Source organism: Erpetoichthys calabaricus, chromosome 13, assembly GCF_900747795.2.
Source record: "Erpetoichthys calabaricus chromosome 13, fErpCal1.3, whole genome shotgun sequence".
In the NCBI taxonomy this organism is placed as follows: Eukaryota; Metazoa; Chordata; class Cladistia; order Polypteriformes; family Polypteridae; genus Erpetoichthys; species Erpetoichthys calabaricus.
The window spans coordinates 44485811-44506642 of NC_041406.2; the positions used below are offsets into that span (position 1 = coordinate 44485811).

General features: G+C 40.2%; 1 protein-coding gene across 1 annotated transcript in view; it reads right to left on the minus strand.

The window, feature by feature from the left end:
* The window catches only part of kcnh8 (potassium voltage-gated channel, subfamily H (eag-related), member 8), a 278164-nt gene that overhangs the window by 34299 nt on the left and 223033 nt on the right, over nucleotides 1–20832 (minus strand). Inside the window, exon 12 of the mRNA XM_051936034.1 lies at nucleotides 17009–17047. Coding sequence (XP_051791994.1) covers nucleotides 17009–17047 — 39 coding nt within the window. The remainder of the gene's footprint in view (nucleotides 1–17008; nucleotides 17048–20832) is intronic.

Consider the following 20832-nt stretch of genomic DNA (forward strand, 5'->3'; position numbering starts at 1 on the left):
CGGACAGTGGAGTGTCTTTCATTTTTTAATAATATCTTGTTTATTTTTGAAGTCAGAGTAGAGATGTTTGGCCAAATTTAAAAAGCACTTTTTTACATATTCTCCATCTGTGAAAGGATTTCTATGCTTTCCAATCTGCCGAGAAACAGCAAAACTTGCTAATTCTTCTCTAAATGAATTTTTTTTGCAGATGCATCACGCTTTGTTAAAAAGATACGTTCAAAATTTGATTTTTATTATTGAATAACGTTTCTTTGCAAATTAGACATGTTAGAAGACCCATAGAGTTTTGCGTGTCAGTTTTAAATCACTCGGATGCGTAACAGCACAAAGATGACTAACATTACAACACTGATAGTCTTCACCCCCACCCCCTTCTTGAGTAAAGTTTGTTTGGCTTTGCAGTTGTCTGCCCTTCACTCTCCACTTCACTACTTTAACTGTGCTGAGCAAACAGTGTAAAATATAATGTTTACAAATACCTGGGAAGGCATGGTGACGATTAACCACAAAAACTATATGAAAGAATTAGGAATCCCAATAAACATTAAAGCGTACATCCAATCTTGGGTACTGAAGAAAACTAGCATATGATTTGACCGAAGACATAATCTTGTCCAACAGACTTTGACTTTGAGGAAGATGCAGCATATGCAGTTGAGCGGTTAAACGCAACAGAAACACACGACGGACCGCCTGATTCACATATAGCTAAAGTAATATCTAAATGAAAAATAATAATATTAAGCCATTAATAAATTATTTATCTTTAAGTATTGTCAAATAATATGTTAAGACGTGAAAATGTGAATGCGTCTATCGTTCTGGCAAGAGCTGTAGCCATAAACTCAAAGAGCTGCATGTGGCCTACGAGCTGCAGGTTGCCATCCCCTGTTTTAGCTTTTTGGCAGAACTTCTATTGTTCACTTGTTCACAAGTAAAATTACCCTAGTATTTGGGTGTTTTTCTGCCTTTTAAAAATAATACACAGACACTAAATAACCTTGATACTTCATTTATGAACAGATCCTCCAATGTTTTGTAGCTCACTGTTACTGCACATTCTTGTTTTTTATTAAAAGTGGTTATACAAGGTATAATAAATCATATAGTTTAATATGTCTCTTTTGGCAACCACTGCAGTATTTAGCTGTTTATTACTCTACCCATGTCGTGCCATCCACTGTAAGACTCTTTAATGTCAATTTCTGATTACAAGATTACAGTTGGAACTGTTTTTTGGATGGTGTATATCTACATGTGTGTACTGACACATATGTGACACAGCCATCTGTGGAAACCACAGCTAAGGAAGCTGTTCCTGATAATCTCATGACAACACACCTGTATGTGGTACCCATTACCATAACACATTCAAAGCCACCACTGGCTTTGTCCATTCTGACTAGGAATTGCAGACAGAAGATGTGCTTTTACATACGATGCCACCAGTGACCAAGCAGTAAAATATAGTATGTCTTCATACAGTCTTAACATATTTTCATGTATTTGGGTAAACATTTTTCCAGTTTATGAAGTATCTGCTGATGTTTCTCAATTTTTAGTGAAAGCAACAAAATATTAAGTATGTACCATATTACTCTTCAAAAGTGTTTGTCAAATTGTCTTTAAACAATGGATGTGAATGTATATTCCTGTGTTTTTCAGGTGGAATACAGGTTAAATCAGCTGGATTGCATATACAGTCATATGAAAAAGTTTGGGAACCCCTCTCAGCCTGCATAATAATTTACTCTACTTTCAACAAAAAAGATAACAGTGGTATGTCTTTCATTTCCTAGGAGTACTGGGGTGTTTTCCAAAAAAAAGATTTTTAGTGAAGCAGTATTTAGTTGTATAAAATTAAATCAAACATGAAAAACTGGCTATGCAAAAATTTGGGTCCCCTTGTAGTTTTGCTGATATGAATGCATGTAACTGCTCAATACTGATTACTTGCAACACCAAATCATTAGCTCGTTAAGCCTTGAACTTCATAGACAGGTGTGTCCAATCATGAGAAAAGGTATTTAAGGTGGTCAATTGCAAGTTGTGCTTCCCTTTGACTCTCCTCTGAAGAGTGACAGCATGGAATCCTCAAAGCAACTCTCAAAAGATCTGAAAACAAAGATTGCTCAGTATCATGGTTTAGGGGAAGGCTACAAAAAGCTATCTTAGAGGTATAAACTGTCAGTTTCGACTGTAAGGAATGCAATCAGGAAATGGAAGGCCACAGGCACAGTTGCTGTTAAATCCAGGTCTGGCAGGCCAAGAAAAATACAGGAGCGGCATATGCGCAGGATTGTGAGAATGGTTACAGACAACCCACAGATCACCTCCAAAGACCTGCGAGAACATCTTGCTGCAAATGGTGTATCTGTACATCGTTCTACAATTCAGCACAATTTTCACAAAGAACATCTGTATGGCAGGGTGATGAGAAAGAAGCCCTTTCTGCACTCACGGCACAAACAGAGTCGCTTGTTGTATGCAAATGCTCATTTAGACAAGCCACGTTCATTTTGGAACAAAGTGCTTTGGACTGATGAGACAAAAATTGAGTTATTTGGTCATAACAAAAAAGCACTTTGCATGGCGGAAGAAGAACACCGCATTCCAAGAAAAACACCTGCTACCTACTGTCAAATTTGGTGGAGGTTCCATCATGCTGTGGGGCTGTATAGCTAGTTCAGGGACTGGGGCCCTTGTTAAATTCGAGGGTCGGATGAATTCAACCCAATATCAAAAAATTCTTCAGGATAATGTTCAAGCATCAGTCACAAAGTTGAAGTTACTCAGGGGTTGGATATTCCAACAAGACAAAACACAGTTCGAAATCTACAAAGGCATTCATGCAGAGGGAGAAGTACAATGTTCTGGAATGACCGTCACAGTCCCCTGACTTGAATATCATTGAAAATCTATGGGATGACTTGAAGCAGGCTGTCCATGCTCAGCAGCCATCAAATTTAACTGAACTGGAGAGATTTTGTATGGAAGAATGGTCAAAAATACCTCTATCCAGAATCCAGACACTCATCAAAGGCTATAGGCGGTGTCTAGAGGCCGTTATATTTACAAAAGGAGGCTCAACTAAGTATTGATGTAATATCTCTGTTGGGGTGCCCAAATCTATGCACCTGTCTAACTTTGTTATGATGCATATTGCATATTTTCTGTTAATCCAATAAACTTAATGTCACTGCTGAAATACTACTGTTTCCATAAGGCATGTCATATATTAAAAGGAAGTTGCTACTTTGAAAGCTCAGCCAATAATAAACAAAAAAACAAAGAATTAAGAGGGGTTCCCAAACTTTTTCATATGACTGTAAGTATCTTCTTGAGTGACAGTATTTTTGCAACATTTATGCACCTCATGAAATAACTCTCTCCACTCTTACAACTCACATCTCTTCTTGAAGCAAAAGTTCTTTGCTTACTTTTAATGCTCTACTTTACAAGTATAAGGATCACATGCCACACAGACTCAACCTCATCCATTTTACTTTAGGTTTTACATTTTGAAAATGTCACCCTTTGTTGGAAAAGGCAATCAATGTGTTGCACCAGTGAACTGAGCAGCTTCTATAAATAATATAGTTTTTCCATTACTGTTTTCATAGAAGAAATCAGTCAGCATACAGTCACTAAGCTGCATTTTTAAATGTTGTGCATTTCAAGCTATTATTAATATATCAATTTTACAATGCGATGAAAACTACACTATACTGTATATTCTTCAAAGAAGCAGAAGTTATGACTTCTCAAATACATTTTCTTCCTGATGTATATATATTTTAACATAATGTAAAGATATGTTTTAAGTATCTGATAATTCAATGTGCTAAATACATATTTCAAAAGTGTATGAAATTGTTTTATTCATCCATCCATCTATCCTCAACTCACATATGCCAATTCAGCATTGCTGGCTGAAATTATTTTGATTTGATATACAGTACTTTATTAATCCCTGAGGGAAAATTGTCTTTTCACATGACCTCTGGGGGGTCTAAGCACAAGGTCAGCCATTGTACAGTGCCCCTGAAAAAAATTTCAGGTTAAAGGCCTTGCCCTTGTCCAACAGGGTAGGATTCTTTCTGGCAATATCGGAATTTGAGCTGGCACCCTTCCAGATACCAACTCAGATCTTTAGCCACTAAGCCACCACTCTGCCCTTATTTTATGATACTTTATGTTTTAACACACTTATAAACAACACACTCAGAAGTACCTTCAAATGTCTACATATATCTGATTTAATTTGTTAATGAATTATATGCAAACTAGCCAACCCGCCACATAATTATTTATTGATGGGTGAACACTTCCTGAAAGACACAGTTGTCCAAATGGGGTGGGTTTGAGGATACGACTGTAAGTGAATGAATAGATGGAACTCTCGAGAGAGCAACATATAATTGTCCATGACTGAAAACTGGAGGACCGCCGCCGCGCCCCCACCTCCCAGAGCGAGGGACGGGGCTGGACGGCAGTCGGGCCCGGAGGGCGGAACAGGGGGAGAGGGGAAGGACGCCCAGGGAGGACGCCCTTTCTGCCCCCTCCACCTCTCCGGAGAGAGGGCGGGGAAGCGGGCCCGAGAGGTTTCGGGTCCTAACTGTCCAATGATGGGTTGGCTCAACCGGTAATGATCCTTCCGCAGGTTCACCTACGGAATTCCGACTTTTACTTCCTCTAGATAGTCAAGTTCGATCGTCTTCTTGGCGCTCCACCAGAGGCCGCGAGCGACCGTGGCAGGGCCAATCCGAGGACCTCACTAAACCATCCAATCGGTAGTAGCAACGGGCAGTGTGTACAAAGGACAGGGACTTAATCAGTGTGAGCTTATGACCCGCACTTACTGGGAATTCCTCGTTGCAAGCCCCGGTCCCCATCACAAATGGGGTTCAATGGCTTACCCACACCTCTCGGCGCCGGGTAGACACACGTTGATCCATTCAGTGTAGCGCGCGTGCAGCCCAGGACATCTAAGGGCATCACAGACCTGTTATTGCTTTATCTCACATGGCTGAAAGCTTAGCAGCTGCGATAGTTTTACACTCCAGTACATTGCGGTGAATGCTGGCAACAGTCAGGCAGGTGGGCGGGTCAGCAGGCGTTCTTGTCCCATGGTCTTAGAGTTGGTGGGTGTGGCTCTGTGAGTTGTCGTAGTATCCCATGGTCTTAGAGTTGGTGGGTGGGGCTCTGTGAGTTGGCAGGCGTGGCTATGTCGTGCGTATCCCATGGTTGTCTTGCGTGCCCTGGTCGGCTGCTTAGTGAATTATATATATAGATACTGAGGTAGGAATGCTGCCTCAGACATTCAGTGCCCCATGTTTGCACCTCTGTTGCGTGGTCTTCCCTTGTTGCCATGGGTATACCTCCAAGAACTATCACTTTATTCCTACACCCCAAAGACATGATGCTTAATCTAACTGGTGATTCTACAGCAGCTCTGTGTGAGTGTGAAGGTGTGTAAGTGGGCCATGCAATCGACAGACACCAATTCAAGGACTATTTTGTTTTTGCTTGGATCGCAAACTCTGGCACTCCAAGGCCCTGGAACAAGCAGGTTAAAGTATATTTTATTTTTTAAAATATATTTTATCTAATTATCTGACACAGATAATGTAACTATTGTACAGTGGAACCTCGGTTCACAAACGTCTTGGAACACGTACAAATCGGTTTACGACCAAAAAGTTTGCCAAACTTTTGCATCTATTCACAACCACACACTCTGTATATGAACAAGCCAGTTTCCCTTTTGGTTTGTACGTGTTCAGTCTCTCCCTGTGCATTTCCTGTGCAGCGAGCAAGAGAGAGAGAGCGCGACACATACATGAGAGAGAGACACACGAGAGAGACACACACACACACAGGTGCAAGAGAGAGACACACACAGCACAAGCGCGAGAAAGAGAGACACACACAGGCGAGAGAGAGAGAGACATACACACACACACAGGCGCGCGAGACAGAGACACACACACACCCACACACACACACACAGGAGCTTGAGAGAGACACACACGCACACACGAGAGAGAGAGCGAGCGAGCAAGAGAGAGGGCTGGACGCATAAGGTAGAGAAGGCAGTTAAAGAATGCACTGGGCTTGTTTTTGTTTTCACTTCTGTTTACAACGATCGGTTCGTAGCGTGCATTGTTGCAATGTTACTTTTCTTGGTGGTTTATTAAATTACTGATTTTTTCAAATGTTCATTTTTTTCCCAGTGCTTAAAACTCATTAAAAAAAAGTGTTTTTAGCCAGTGGTTGGTAGTGCTATGGCGCAAACTATTGCAGTGTTAGTTTTCTCTGTTGTTCCAAGGTTTTCTCAGTGTTATTCAATGTTTTTACATTTAGTTTACTATTACGCTGTGCATTCTATGGTTTAATTAACTATATTTGTGCTTAAAAACTTAAAAAAAATATATATTTACATACAGTTCATATGGTCTGGAATGGATTAATTGTATTTACCAAATCGGGTTACAACCAGAGTTTTGGAATGAATTATGGTCGTGAACCGAGGTTCCACTGTACTATTACTTATATTACTATTAGTATGACTTTTCTCTCCTTTTTATTTTACCTTTTACCTGACAGTGTCAGAATGGAATTGGCATTTAAACAATAATGAACATACATTACAGTCATAAAACCTATGCTGGCTCTTAATATAATGATATTACCACCTGAAATAAATCATGTAGGACAGAAAACGCCAACCTACTTGAATCAAACATAACACTTATTAATACTTAAGTGATACAATTAAAAGAAAGGCTGCAAGATGTGGACTCCTGAGCAGGTACAGAATTTAGTATTCTCTGGAGTACTCATCATTCTTATAAAGTACACAGACAGCACCCAACAAATTAAAAGACACTGACAATTTATGTTAACACCCTAGGCCTCAGTTCGATGATCGACTTTGTGGTCGTGTCGTCGGACTTGCGGCCACATGTCTTGGACACTCAGGTGAAGAGAGGGGCGGAGCTGTCAACTGATCACCACCTGGTGGTGAGTTGGCTTCGATGGTGGGGGAGGATGCCGGTCAGGCGTGGTAGGCCCAAACGTGTTGTGAGGGTCTGCTGGGAACGTCTGGCAGAGCCCCCTGTCAGAAGTAGCTTCAACTCCCACCTCCGGCAGAACTTCGACCACATCCCGAGGGAGGTGGGGGACATTGAGTCCGAATGGGCCATGTTCCGTGCCTCTATTGTTGAGGCAGCTGACCGGAGCTGTGGCCGTAAGGTGGTCGGTGCCTGTCGTGGCGGCAATCCCCGAACCCGCTGGTGGACACCGGCGGTGAAGGATGCCGTCAAGCTGAAGAAGGAGTCCTACAGGACCCTTTTGTCCTGTGGGACCCCGGAGGCAGCTGATAGGTACCGGCAGGCCAAGCGGAATGCGGCTTTGGTGGTTGCTGAGGCAAAAACTCGGGCGTGGGAGGAGTTTGGGGAGGCCATGGAGAATGACTTTCGGACGGCTTCGAGGAGATTCTGGTCCACCATCCGGCGTCTCAGGAAGGGGAAGCAGTGCAGTGTCAACACTGTATATGGTGGGGATGGTGCGCTGCTGACCTCGACTCGGGACGTTGTGGGTCGGTGGGGGGAATACTTCGAAGACCTCCTCAATCCCATTAACATGCCTTCCAATGAGGAAGCAGAGCCTGGGGACTCAGAGGTGGGCTCCCCCATCTCTGGGACTGAGGTCACCGAGGTGGTCAAAAAACTCCTTGGTGGCAGGGCCCCGGGGGTGGATGAGATACGCCCGGAGTTCCTCAAGGCTCTGGATGTTGTAGGACTGTCTTGGCTGACACGCCTCTGCAACATCGCATGGACATCAGGGACAGTGCCTCTGGATTGGCAGACCGGGGTGGTGGTCCCCCTCTTTAAGATGGGGGATCGGAGGGTGTGTTCCAACTACAGAGGGATCACACTCCTCAGCCTCCCTGGAAAAGTCTATTCAGGGGTCCTGGAGAGGAGGGTCCGTCGGATAGTCGAGCCTCGGATTCAGGAGGAACAGTGTGGTTTTCGTCCTGGTCGCGGAACAGTGGACCAGCTCTATACCCTTAGCAGGGTCCTGGAGGGTGCATGGGAGTTTGCCCAACCAGTCTACATGTGTTTTGTGGACTTAGAAAAGGCATTCGACCGTGTCCCTCGGGGAATCCTGTGGGGGGTACTCCGAGAGTATGGGGTACCGGCCCCCCTGATAAGGGCTGTTCAGTCCCTGTACGATCAGTGCCAGAGCTTGGTCCGCATTGCCGGCAGTAAGTCGAACCCGTTTCCAGTGAGAGTTGGACTCCGCCAGGGCTGCCCTTTGTCACCGATTCTGTTCATAACTTTTATGGACAGAATTTCTAGGCGCAGCCAGGGTGTTGAGGGGGTCCGGTTTGGTGGGCTCAGGATTGGGTCACTGCTTTTTGCAGATGATGTTGTCCTGTTTGCTTCATCAGGCCGTGATCTTCAGCTCTCTCTGGATCGGTTCGCAGCCGAGTGTGAAGCGGTTGGGATGAGAATCAGCACCTCCAAATCCGAGACCATGGTCCTCAACCGGAAAAGGGTGGAGTGCCCTCTCAGGGTTGGTAGCGAGATCCTGCCCCAAGTGGAGGAGTTCAAGTATCTCGGGGTCTTGTTCACGAGTGAGGGAAGAATGGAGCGTGAGATCGACAGGCGGATCGGTGCGGCATCCGCAGTAATGCGGGCGTTGCATCGGTCTGTCGTGGTGAAAAAGGAGCTGAGCCGCAAGGCGAAGCTCTCAATTTACCAGTCGATCTATGTTCCTACCCTCACCTATGGTCATGAGCTATGGGTAGTGACCGAAAGAACAAGATCGCGAATACAAGCGGCTGAAATGAGTTTCCTCCGCAGGGTGTCTGGGCTTTCCCTTAAAGATAGGGTGAGAAGCTCAGTCATCCGGGAGGGGCTCAGAGTAGAGCCGCTGCTCCTCCGCATCGAGAGGAGTCAGATGAGGTGGCTCGGGCATCTGATCAGGATGCCTCCTGGACGCCTCCCTGGTGAGGTGTTCCAGGCACGTCTAACCGGGAGGAGGCCCCGGGGAAGACCCAGGACACGCTGGAGGGACTATGTCTCTCGACTGGCCTGGGAACGCCTTGGGATTCTCCCGGAAGAGCTAGAAGAAGTGGCCGGGGAGAGGGAAGTCTGGGCATCTCTGCTCAAGCTGCTGCCCCCGCGACCCGACCTCGGATAAGCGGGAGACAATGGATGGATGGATGGATGGATGGATGGATGGATGGATGGATGGATGGACAATTTATGTTATATTAATTCTGAACTGTAAGTTTGCTTTATTCTGCTTCTACAAAGGCGGTTGTCAGAATTCACCTGATATCTTTTGTCTTTTCCAATACAGTTTGCTTAATACTTTTCAAGAAAATTAAAGAGAACCAAGACTTTTTTTTTCCCAGGCTATTACTAAAACAGGCTAGATTTGTATTGACATGAATGGGACAACAATCTGTGCTACTTTCTTTACATCTCCATGATTCATTCACTTACTTCTTTAATTAGAATTCACAGGAAAGAAAACAAGAGACACCAGTTAACTACTTCAACTTCAAGACCACCAGCACAACACATCATTTTGTCACAAAATTGTCACAACAGTTTCTATTTTTCACCCAGCCATGTAGCTCTAATAATGTACATCTAAGCTGTATTTACAAGTTAATTAAAGCAAAGTTTTAAGACAATATACCTAAAATGTTGAATATTGCTAACTGGGTCTCCTTAATGGATTGCATTTCTAAGAAATGAGTTGTCCCATATCATCTTTTTATCAATTCTTTCAATTTGTTTTGCTCATTATAGAATCATTGATTATAAAACCTATTCCATCAATATCAGGTACAGGGAGACAAACCACCATGAGCCAGATGCCATTCTATTACAAGACACTTAGAGTGCCAATTAACCTATGTGGCCAAAAACATGAGAGAAGATATTTGCACACTGCATGGAAACCTGCAAATAGACAGTAGAGTGTAGGTATCCCAGAGAGTGCTGAGGTGCATAGCCTTCTCTTGCCAGAAGAGTGAGAGAGTGGTGAAATGCCAAGATACCATAAGAACTTTCGACCTCTAAGAAGCAGCAATGGGAGGCCTCCTTGTGAAGGTAATAACTGAGATGCCACCTCAAAAGAGAGATGGTTGCCATTAAGGTCTACAAAAAGCCCAGACAGTCTATGGGCTAATGCAGAGCACATAATCCCAATTAAAGTAAAATGAATTTAGTCACAGACTCCTGGGGCTTTTGGAAGGAGTTCCAGCCTGATGTTTCTTTAGCCAAACAAAACTGGCCTCGGTCAGTGACTTGTTGGAATTGAAATTGAAATTAGGAAAGGCCATGAAGCAGGATGGAAAAAATCCATGTTTGAGATATAGAGAAATGTTAAGTGAGAAAGAAAACTGCTTTCATAGTAATAAAGAGATGGGCAAACAGAACTGACACACTAGCTAGGAGACAAAGACTACTCCTTTCTATGTTAATTAATGTTGTCTTATTTTAATTTCTTATTTTGTCTTTTATTTTTCTTCTCTTCATTATGTAAAGCACTTTGAGCTACTTTTTGTATGAAAATGTGCTATATAAATAAATGTTGTTGTTGTTGTTATTAGCACTAAAACATAAGTAACATGATAGTTAGAATTGGATACTAACCCTCACCTATTCTGTTTCTCTTCTCGGTACTCAAATGTGGCACTTGGTGCCTCGGCCCACCTGCCAAGTTGTTTTGCCTGCCTAAGGTAAAGTCATCCCAGATGGAGGATCGCAGGAATTGTGGGAAAGACGGGTCCTTTCATCGGATTGGCTGGCCCAGCGCTGTTTCACCCATGGAATGGCCAAATGGGGGAGGCAGCTTGATGGATGAGGTCTCCAGGACTCTAAACATACAGTATCTAAATCATATTATGTGATATCATCTACTGATAAATTCTGCTCCGTACTTCTAAAATTTTTATTTTTATACTGTATTGAGGATTTGTTCTGTTCTGTGTATTGTATTGTATTGACCGCCTTCTTTTGACACCCACTGCACACCCAACCTACCTGGAAAGGGGTCTCTCTTTGAACTGCCTTTCCTAAGGTTTCTTCCATTTTTCTCTACAAGGTTTTTTTTGGAAGTTTTTCCTTGTCTTCTTAGAGAGTCAAGGCTGGGGGACTGTCAAGAGGCAGGACCTGTTAAAGCCCATTGCGGCACTTCTTGTGTGATTTTGGGCTATACAAAAATAAATTGTATTGTATTGTATTGTAGATGGTTCCACTTCACCATAATAGCACTTAAAGTTGGCCAGATCAGATATAGAAGAGTAGAAATTTCTATACTGACTTGGGGCCAAGGTGGCATCCTATGGCAGTGCCAATTTTAAACTCATTGAGGTATTCAGTATGACCCATTCTTCCGCTAACATTTGTCAGTGGAGATTGTATAGCTACAATATGTGCTTGATTTTATTCATCTGTCAACAATGGGGGTAGCTAAAATGCTAGAACTCAGTAATTTGGAGAGATGACCAGATACTTTTGGTAATATAGTGTATTATCTAATTAAGGTGTTAGTAAATTCTAGTCTCTTTTAAATGGGAGCCTTGTTGACCAGTTTTACTTTTACTTTTTAAAAATATTTTACACTAACTAGCTTTGTTTTTGCCACTGCTCTGTAACTGTTATTAGTTGAAGCCTGACAAGTGATCTTTTAGATACCAAAACAATCCAGTGCATCTTTAATGAATAGATATTGCCATTATTGATGAAGTAATAAATAATGTGTGCCACTCAAACCAATATCTGTTCATCACAGCCAACCTGCCATTTAGCAAATAAATGATTTGGCTGAAAATGTTTCCTTTAATCTCAAAAAGTATGCAGTTTTCTCCAATTGCTGAACTCCTTCAGATATAGGAATTAATGAAGAGTGAGTATTAGTTGGCTGTAAGTTTTATTATGGATTAAAGAATGACTACATAAATACACTTCTAGAAAAGTGTTTGTTCAGCTTCAAATCACACCTTCTTACAGGTTTTTTAGATTCTTTTTTTATTTTCTGCTGTTAGACAAAGCGACTCACTGCAGTTTTACTGCCACAATGAAACATTACAATAAGTAAATGTAAGAGGGTCAGTCAATAAGGGAGCTTTAACAGTCACACAGGATCAGTCAGGCCCCTGAAAATGTTAGAAGAACCAGAAGAGCATAATTTTCTAAGTGTTCAAAACATTTGGGAGCTCTTAACCAGTCTCTACTCATGGGCAAATCTATGTGGCTCTCATGAAAAGCAGAAACCAAGAAACCATCCACATTCACATCAACAACACAAAAGAGTATGGACATATTACGAATATTATCAAAAATTCTGTCATCAAAGAAATCCTCAAAAATTAAAGTAATTCAGAATTAAACTCAAGAAATGTACCTTTTACTTCATTTTGTTTTATCCCATCATTTTTCACAGATATTGTTTCTTGTCTAAACATATGCATTTAGTCTGATGCGTTCATACTTAGTGATTCCAGATGCAGAATCACTGAATAATGTTAAAAAAATAAGGAAATATTTATTTGTCAAGCTTAAAACAATAAAATGCTTTCTCAGCCAGCTTTTGAAAACCTCATAAAGTTCCAACTTGCTATTTTTTGACACTCTTTATTAGATTTATGTGCTCAATGTTTGTTTGTTAATCACAGATGAAAAATAAAATGGCAAAAAGAAAGACATCCTTATATGTTTTAATGAAATTAACTGCTGTTGCTGAATTTCCCCTCAGGGCTTTCATTTTCATAAATAAAATCCTTGGCTGCAGATGAATAATTATAATATGCAAGAGATCAGTTTATTGCTTTAATGTGTACAGAAAACCCTAATAATGTATTTATATAACATACTACTGAAACTGATAATAAACATACTGGCATATGCAATTCCATTGCAAAACAAGAAAATGAAACAATGATAACCTGTTTGAAATTGCTGTGTTAGATTGATAAACAAAAAAATTATTTTTAAGGAATTATCAATAATAAATTAACAAATAGCTTCTCAATTAAATTTTCAGTATTACTTTTATTTAGGAATTTGAACATGTTCAATGGTCACAATCTGATATAGACGAAAATGCCCAAAAGTAAGTCCAAAATATAAATATATGCTGAACAAGGTACCCAACTCTTTTGTTCAGAAACAAAGCACTGCCAACTGACATGAGCCCATTTACTGTACTGCGATACTTCATGCAATACGGTGAACAATTGAAAAAATATTTATATCTACTGTAGGTTGACCTCAGGGACGTGTGGTCAGGGGAGGCAGGGCCTCACCTCACATCTTGAATAGTAAAAAAAACTAATAATGATAACATAAAATAAATTTGTCCACTGGTCTGTGCTATAAATTTATTTTATGTATGATTCCAATAATTTTGATCAATTTTTATATTCAAAATCACTGAATTTGCACATTTCCTTTTCAAATGCAGAGGAGAAACGCGAGGTGTGGCAGCAACAAGACGAGCCTCACCTCCGACTGTGCTCTCCCTCACACACTGGGTTTGATGCATGCAATTGGCGTGTGCTGTTGCTGTCTCTCTGCATGTTGCCAATATAATGTTTACAGACACATTTATTATACACCCTGACTTTCCACAGTCTAGCTAATATCTTTAATGAATGTATTTAGTTTTGCTGATCGGACATAAAACTGCAGTGAAAAGGCATAAGGTGAGGCACCGTACCGCACCGAAGGGGCAGATGTGAGCCCAACAGGTGCTTGTTGCTGCTGTTCTTCTAGTGGGCACCAATAAGTTAGCGATATAAGAAAGTCAAGTGCACTTCAGCAGTCCGTTTATTTATATATTTTTGTTCCGACTGACTGCCAAAATGGAGGATTAAGATTTTTAAAACTAAAGTAAAATAAGGAGGACTTTTACAAGATTTTCGTGGAGAAACATAGGCGCATGGACTTCATTTACAAATAAAGGTAAGACCATGAATGGTTTTCATTTTATAAAAAATGGGATCAGACTAAGAAAAAAAAATCCAATATTTAGAAACTAAATTTTGACCTTAAATAAAATATTCTTTTCTTTTTCTTGTTATCCTTTTGTTTGAACAGTCTTTATTAAAATTGATTAAAGCATCAGAATTAAAAGCTTTTAAAAATGAAATATTTCAATTAAGGTCAACATTGAAATCCGTTTTATTTGTATACCACTCAGTACTTTCATTTGTATTGAATGAGTATGAATTGTAGAATTGCAACAGCATATTTAGAACACATGGAGGATGCAGAGCAAATGCGCACTCTCTGCACTCTCTCCCCGCTATAAATGTAATGTTCTTTATTAGCTAAATATGCATCTTACCTATGTGTGTGTAAAGAATGTTGATGAGATATGAAACATAACCAGTAGTCAATGTGCACACTGGCTGCCAATTGAATAGTGAATAAGCTACCCTTTTGGGTTCATATATTTGTAAATATGACTCTGAAGGAGTCAGTGCCTCATCAGCCATGAACCTCATTGCATGTCACTGGTTGACCTTAGAGGAGTAATAAGCATAGAATGCAATCTTAAAAGCAAACTGAATTAAAAAATAGTTAGAAATACCTTGATATTTTGAGAGGGCAATTAGAAAAAAAAGTCAAATGACTGCAATTGTGGACAATTGTTTTTAAAGACAAGAGTTAAAATTTCCATCTCCAGAAATAAAAAGTGTTTGAATAGACCTTTTAATTTTAAAAATGATTTTCTCTTTAAGACATGTAGCATCCTGCTGATATTCTTCATATTTATATACAAGAATATTTTTAAAATTCCCAGATATGTTAAACTAACATCAGAAGAAATATTAAGATTTATAAATTCTTCAAAGTATTTTAAAAGCCATTTACCGAATTACACTTAAAGAATCAAATAATGTATAAATATATTAAAGGATGTTTACAAGCATAAAATAAATTCTATAGGAGACGTTAAACAAAGGCATCCTTTAAGTATCCTAGCAGACCACGTAAAGTGTTTACAGTGATGTCACAATACACATGTATTTATACCATAAGGCACACAATTTTCAAAACACTTTTTATGGCATAATTCATTTTTCTGGAGTAAGCTTTTTAGAACAAGTAGGAGGATGATGAGAAAAAAGATTGCTGGCAAAAGAGGGCAACAGAAAGTGGGCACAAAAGCAGAGTTAAGAAAGGATTTATTGCCTATCTGTATATGCACAGAGGCACAGAAAGTTAACATCAGGCATTCACAGGGTTAAAAAGCGAATTACTATTAACACCCCAAATGCAAAAGCAAACCATCCAGGGCTGAGTCTTGCCTTATGCCAAATACTGCTGGGAAAGATTATTGTTCCTTTGACCCTACGTTTAGTTTAACTAGTGTGAGGACAGAGGGCATCCTGGCTGGGTGATGGCATAGCCTCCTACCAAGATGGAAGGTGCCAGGGGATGGACAAGCAGAACCCTGAGGCCAGGAGCAGTTCCATTTGTCACAGATTAGGTGGCAGAGGTCTGCTGGAGGTGTTCCCAGCTTGGACACCCGCAGGGGCTCATGGGATACTGAAGTCCAGAAGTAAAACCTTGTTGGATCCCTGCGTGCCACCAGAGGGTGCTGTCAGGGGAGGATTGCCCTGGTTCAGGTATAACCAGGAAGCGCTCAGCACAAGTTATGCCGGGTCACTGGAAGCCATTCCAGGTCCAGTATAAAAGGAGCCGGGATGAAGCAGGCATCACTTAACTGAAGGTGGAAGGAGAAGAAAGAGTTTAATTGATTTTTGTATGCTAATTGGCTGTGCTTAATTAGACAAGGTGCTTGGAGAATTATAATCCACTATTTGAACTTGTGACTGTGTTAGGCATTACTGGGTCTGAAGTTTGGGGCTTGGTGGTGCCCCCTACTGGTTACACTAGCTATGAACTTTGATGGAAGGGTGGATATAGTTGTTAGTGTCTTTCCTACACTCTTGCTCAGTTATTCTTCCAGTTCACGATTACTTCGAATACAAGTGTCTGGGATGTGAGAAGAAAGCCAGGGTGCTTAAATAAAACATTCACACAGGCAATGCCCAGGTCAGGGTCTGAAACCAGAACAGTGAAGTAGAAGCTCTAACCACTGACCCACTGGGCTACACTACCTGAGTTAAAGCCCAGTCAAAGACATAAATGAAATATTCCTATTTTAAATTTAAAAAATCGTAACATCATCTAACTACTCAACTGTAAATGAGTTGTGGCATTCTTTTTACTGCTTCAAAAGCGACTCCTAAGGCTTAGTCATTGAATGTTTGATAACATTTTCATTCCCAAGGGCAATTCATCAGCAAATAAATTCTTTTTTAAATTTAAATGTTAAAGATCTAGACTAAATGACAGTAAGAGATAAAGCACTATGAAGCTTGAGTATTCTTCTGTACTTGTAAAGCCCATTCCTAGACAAAGAAATGTCCAGTCCCCAATACATGGCCCATATTTATGATCAAATAAAGTAGTGAACAATTCATGCCTCAGTCTCTACAAAACCTAATTTTTCAATTTAGTGTTGCTTGACCTGGTTTGTCCAGCCCTGTATTCTAAAACGGCAGCCTGCAGTGTGACAAAATCAAAGTTGGTTGGGTGGGAGCCATCCACTGCACCATTTTTGACCTTTTTTTCTTTCTTGTAAGTTACAAACAAGCTGTCTTTTTTTTTTACCAATTTTTGCTTTCTGCATGAGATTACAGTGTGAACTATGGAACTTCTTTAGGTCATTTGGATCTTATTCTCACTCTTTTCATTTGTGTAATATTTTTATTAGACTGGGTTGATCGTGGGAGGCGGGTACTATGGGGCTATTCTTATGATTTTGTCCATCTAATGTGACATTGGTTGGCACTCTTCCATTCTTTATTGTAGGGTAAGTTATAAAAAATGGTCACTGGACAATGAAAAAAGGTGGCAATTCTTAATAATAAAATAATACATAAAAATTAGCAACCTACCTGTAACAAAGATGCTTTGTTTGTTAACCGTGAGATTCCCTAAAAATGAATGCACAAATAAATAAATAAATCTCTTTTACCATATGCCATTTTAATAAAACATTTTTATTACATTGTGTAATAAGAAATCTATTGTTAAAGCTCAAAAAAACAAGAGAGATTCTAGAAAACAGCACAGATTTTCTGAACTTTCTTCCTTATAAGGCCCCAGATTTTGTAGCCATCTTGCAAAATTGTATTGTGCTGTAAAACGTTTTCTCTTTTTGTGTATATAGTCTTAATAAGTTTAACTTTATAACAAACCCGGAAACCATAACTTTAATTTTTAAAATGAAACCTACTACCTGTCCTTTAAACTGAGTCCTGGCAAAACTAATGAAAAGCTCAATTATTGTTCTGACAGCAGTCATTCTTAACATTAGCAATAGGTCTTTATTGACTGGCATATTTTCTAATGCACTAGACGTGGCAGTTATCAGACCATTATGGAAAACAAAATCAGAGCTACACTCAAATATACTTAATATTTATAAACCTATATATGTATTATATAGGTACATTATAGTATCACTGTATATACCATAATGTTTACAACTGTTTTCTGATACAGAGTCTTGACAGTTACATTAGGCTCTCAAGTGTTATGTCCATTTCAAGGCATTGTCATTTTTGACTTTTCTTATTATCAAGCTTTGGTAATAATCCATGACATTTACCATTTGTCACTTCTCACTAGTCAATCATAATGTATCACTTGTCAAACTTGTCTACTCATCGAACATCAATAATCACTTATCACTCATCACTTGTCATTTCTTACTTGTTATTTTTCATGTTTTGCCTCAAAGCCAATCACAGTGAAGTAGCAGCATGACAGAGTTGGGGACTTAGTTAAATGAGTGGTAAGCTCAGTTTTATTGGTTTATTCAAATATCAATCAAATACTTCTTTAAAAAAAAGACACACAGCTATTCTGAGCAACACCTAATACAGTAGTTTTTAAGTTCAGTCCTGGGAGACCACTATGGCTGCAGTTTTCATGCCCACCAATTTCATAACTGGTGCATCATTTTTACTTTGATTTAATATTATTGTTTAGTTACAATGGCATGAAAATGTTTGGGCACCCTTGCTTAAAATGTCTGTTACTGTCAATAGTTAAATGAGCAGAAGGTGAACTGATCACCAACTGACAAAGTTAAAAATGACACATTTCTTTAATATTTTAAGCAAAATGACATTTTTATTTCCATCATTCACAAGTACAAAAAAACAAAAACATGAAAAGGGCATGAAGCAAAAGTTTGGGCACTCAGCATGATCAATACTTAGTAACACCCCCTTTGGCTAGTATCATAGCTTGTAAACACTTTTTGCAGCCAGCTAAGAGTCTTTCAGTTCTTACTTGTGGTATTTTAACCCATTCATCTTTGCAATATCCTTCTAATTCTGCAAGATTCTTAGGCTGTCTTGCATGAACTGCTCCTTGGAGATTTATCTACAGATTTTCAATGATGTTTAGGTCAGGGGATTGTAAGGGTCATGGCAAAACTGTCAGCTTATGCCTCTATGTGACCCATATGCTTTTAAACTTCAACTTGTTTTACAAATGATGTGATGTTCGCTTCCAAAATTTGCTGTTATTTATTTGAATCCATTCTTCCCTCTACTAATGATGTGTGCCATGTACCACTGGCTGCAACACAAGCCCAGAGCATGATCAATCCACCCCCATGCTTAACAGTTGGAGAGGTGTTCTTTTCCTAGAATTTGGCACCTTTTTTTCACCAAACATAACATTGTGGCCAAAATGTTCAATTTTGACTTCATCCGTCCACAGGACTTGTTTCTAAAATGCCTCAGGCTTGTTTAGATGTTAATTTGTAAATTTCATGCATTAAATTTTCTGGCTTGGACACAGTAAAGATTTTCTTCTGAGGACTCTACCATGATGGTCATATTTGTTCAGGCACAATAGAACAGTGCACCACCACTCCATAGTCTGTTAAATCTTCCTGAAGGTCTTTTAGATAGACAGATAGATAGATACTTTATTAATCCCAAGGGGAAATTCACATAATACAGCAGCAGCATACTAATAAAAAACAATATTAAATTAAAGAGTGATAACAATGCAGGTATACAGACAGACAATAACTTTGAATAATGTTAACGTTTACCCCCCCCCGGGTGGAATTGAAGAGTCGCATAGTGTGGGGAAGGAACAATCTCCTCAGTCTGTCAATGGAGCAGAAAAGTGACAGCAGTCTGTCGCTGAAGCTGCTCTTCTGTCTGGAGATGATACTGTTCAGTGGATGCAGTGGATTCTCCGTGATTGACAGGAGCCTGCTTAGTGCCTGTCGCTCTGCTACGAATGTCAAACTGTCCAGCTCCGTGCCTACAATAGAGCCTGCCTTCCTCACCAGTTTGTCCAGTCGTCAGGCGTCCTTCTTCTTTATGCTGCCTCCCCAGCACACCACCGCGTAGAAGAGGGCACTTGCCATAACCGTCTGATAGAACATCTGCAGCATCTTATTGCAGATGTTGAAGGATGCCAGCCTTCTAAGGAAGTATAGTTGGCTCTGTCCTTTCTTACACAGAGCATCATTATTGGCAGTCCAGTCCAATTTATCATCCAGCTGCACTCCCAGGTATTTATAGGTCTGCACCCTCTGCACACAGTCACCTCTGATGATCACGGGGTCCATGAGGGCCCTGGTCCTCCTAAAATCCACCACCAGCTCCTTGGTTTTGCTGGTGTTCAGGTGTAGGTAGTTTGAGTCGCACCATTTAACAAAGTCCTTGATTAGGTCCCTATACTCCTCCTCCTGCCCACTCCTGATGCAGCCCACGATAGCAGTGTCGTCAGTGTCGAACAGGACCGGAGAAAGCACAGTCCCCTGCGGCGCTCCTGTGTTGCTGACCACAATGTCAGACCTGCAGTTCCCGAGATGCACATACTGAGGTCTATCTTTAAGATAGTCCACGATCCATGCTACCAGGTATGAATCTACTCCCATCTCTGCCAGCTTGTCCCTGAGGAAATTACGAAATGTGAAATCAGCTACCTGAAAATGCTTTGCTGTCTTCTTGTAACCTTTTCCTGCTTTGTGAGCAGCGATATTTTTTTTTTCAGAATGCTAGAAAGCTGCTTAGATAAGCCCACAGCTGCTGATTGTTGGGACTTTGTCTGAGGAGTCAGAGAATTTATAGAGCTTTGCAATTTGCATTACCTGAGGTTTCCTAATGATGACTGTGAAAAAGCCATAGCCTTAATAAGCTAACTAAGATCTGAGACCTTGGGATATCTCAGATATCTTGAGGTGCCCAGACATCTACGTGTTGCTCCTTTCCTTTTTTCACTGTGAAATTGAACAAAACAAAAAACATACACTATTCTTGCAAAAATGTTGAAAAGAAATGTGCCTTTTTAACTTTTTTGCTAAAAAAATATATTAAACATTTTTTGAGATGAATGAGCAGTTATAGACACAGGTGCAAACAGCACTGAATGCTAAAATGGAGCATTTGCTTCACTGCCATTTTCTCCAGTCTGCTCATTAAGGAATGTTTCTTACTAGGAGACAAGTGACTATGGCACTTAAGTAATTGCTCCCTTTTAGCATTCAGTGTTGTCAGCATTTGGATGCAATTAAGGGAGCAAACTCTACAGTAAAGGGTTAAAAAGAAAATGGCAAAAAAATTAAGCATTTAAGGCACTCTCTCAAAAACAGAAATGCTTCAGAATTTCTTAGAATATGAGATTTAAAAAGGCCTGCTTACAAAACAATGAGATCAGTTAAAAGTAAGAATGATGTACTGAT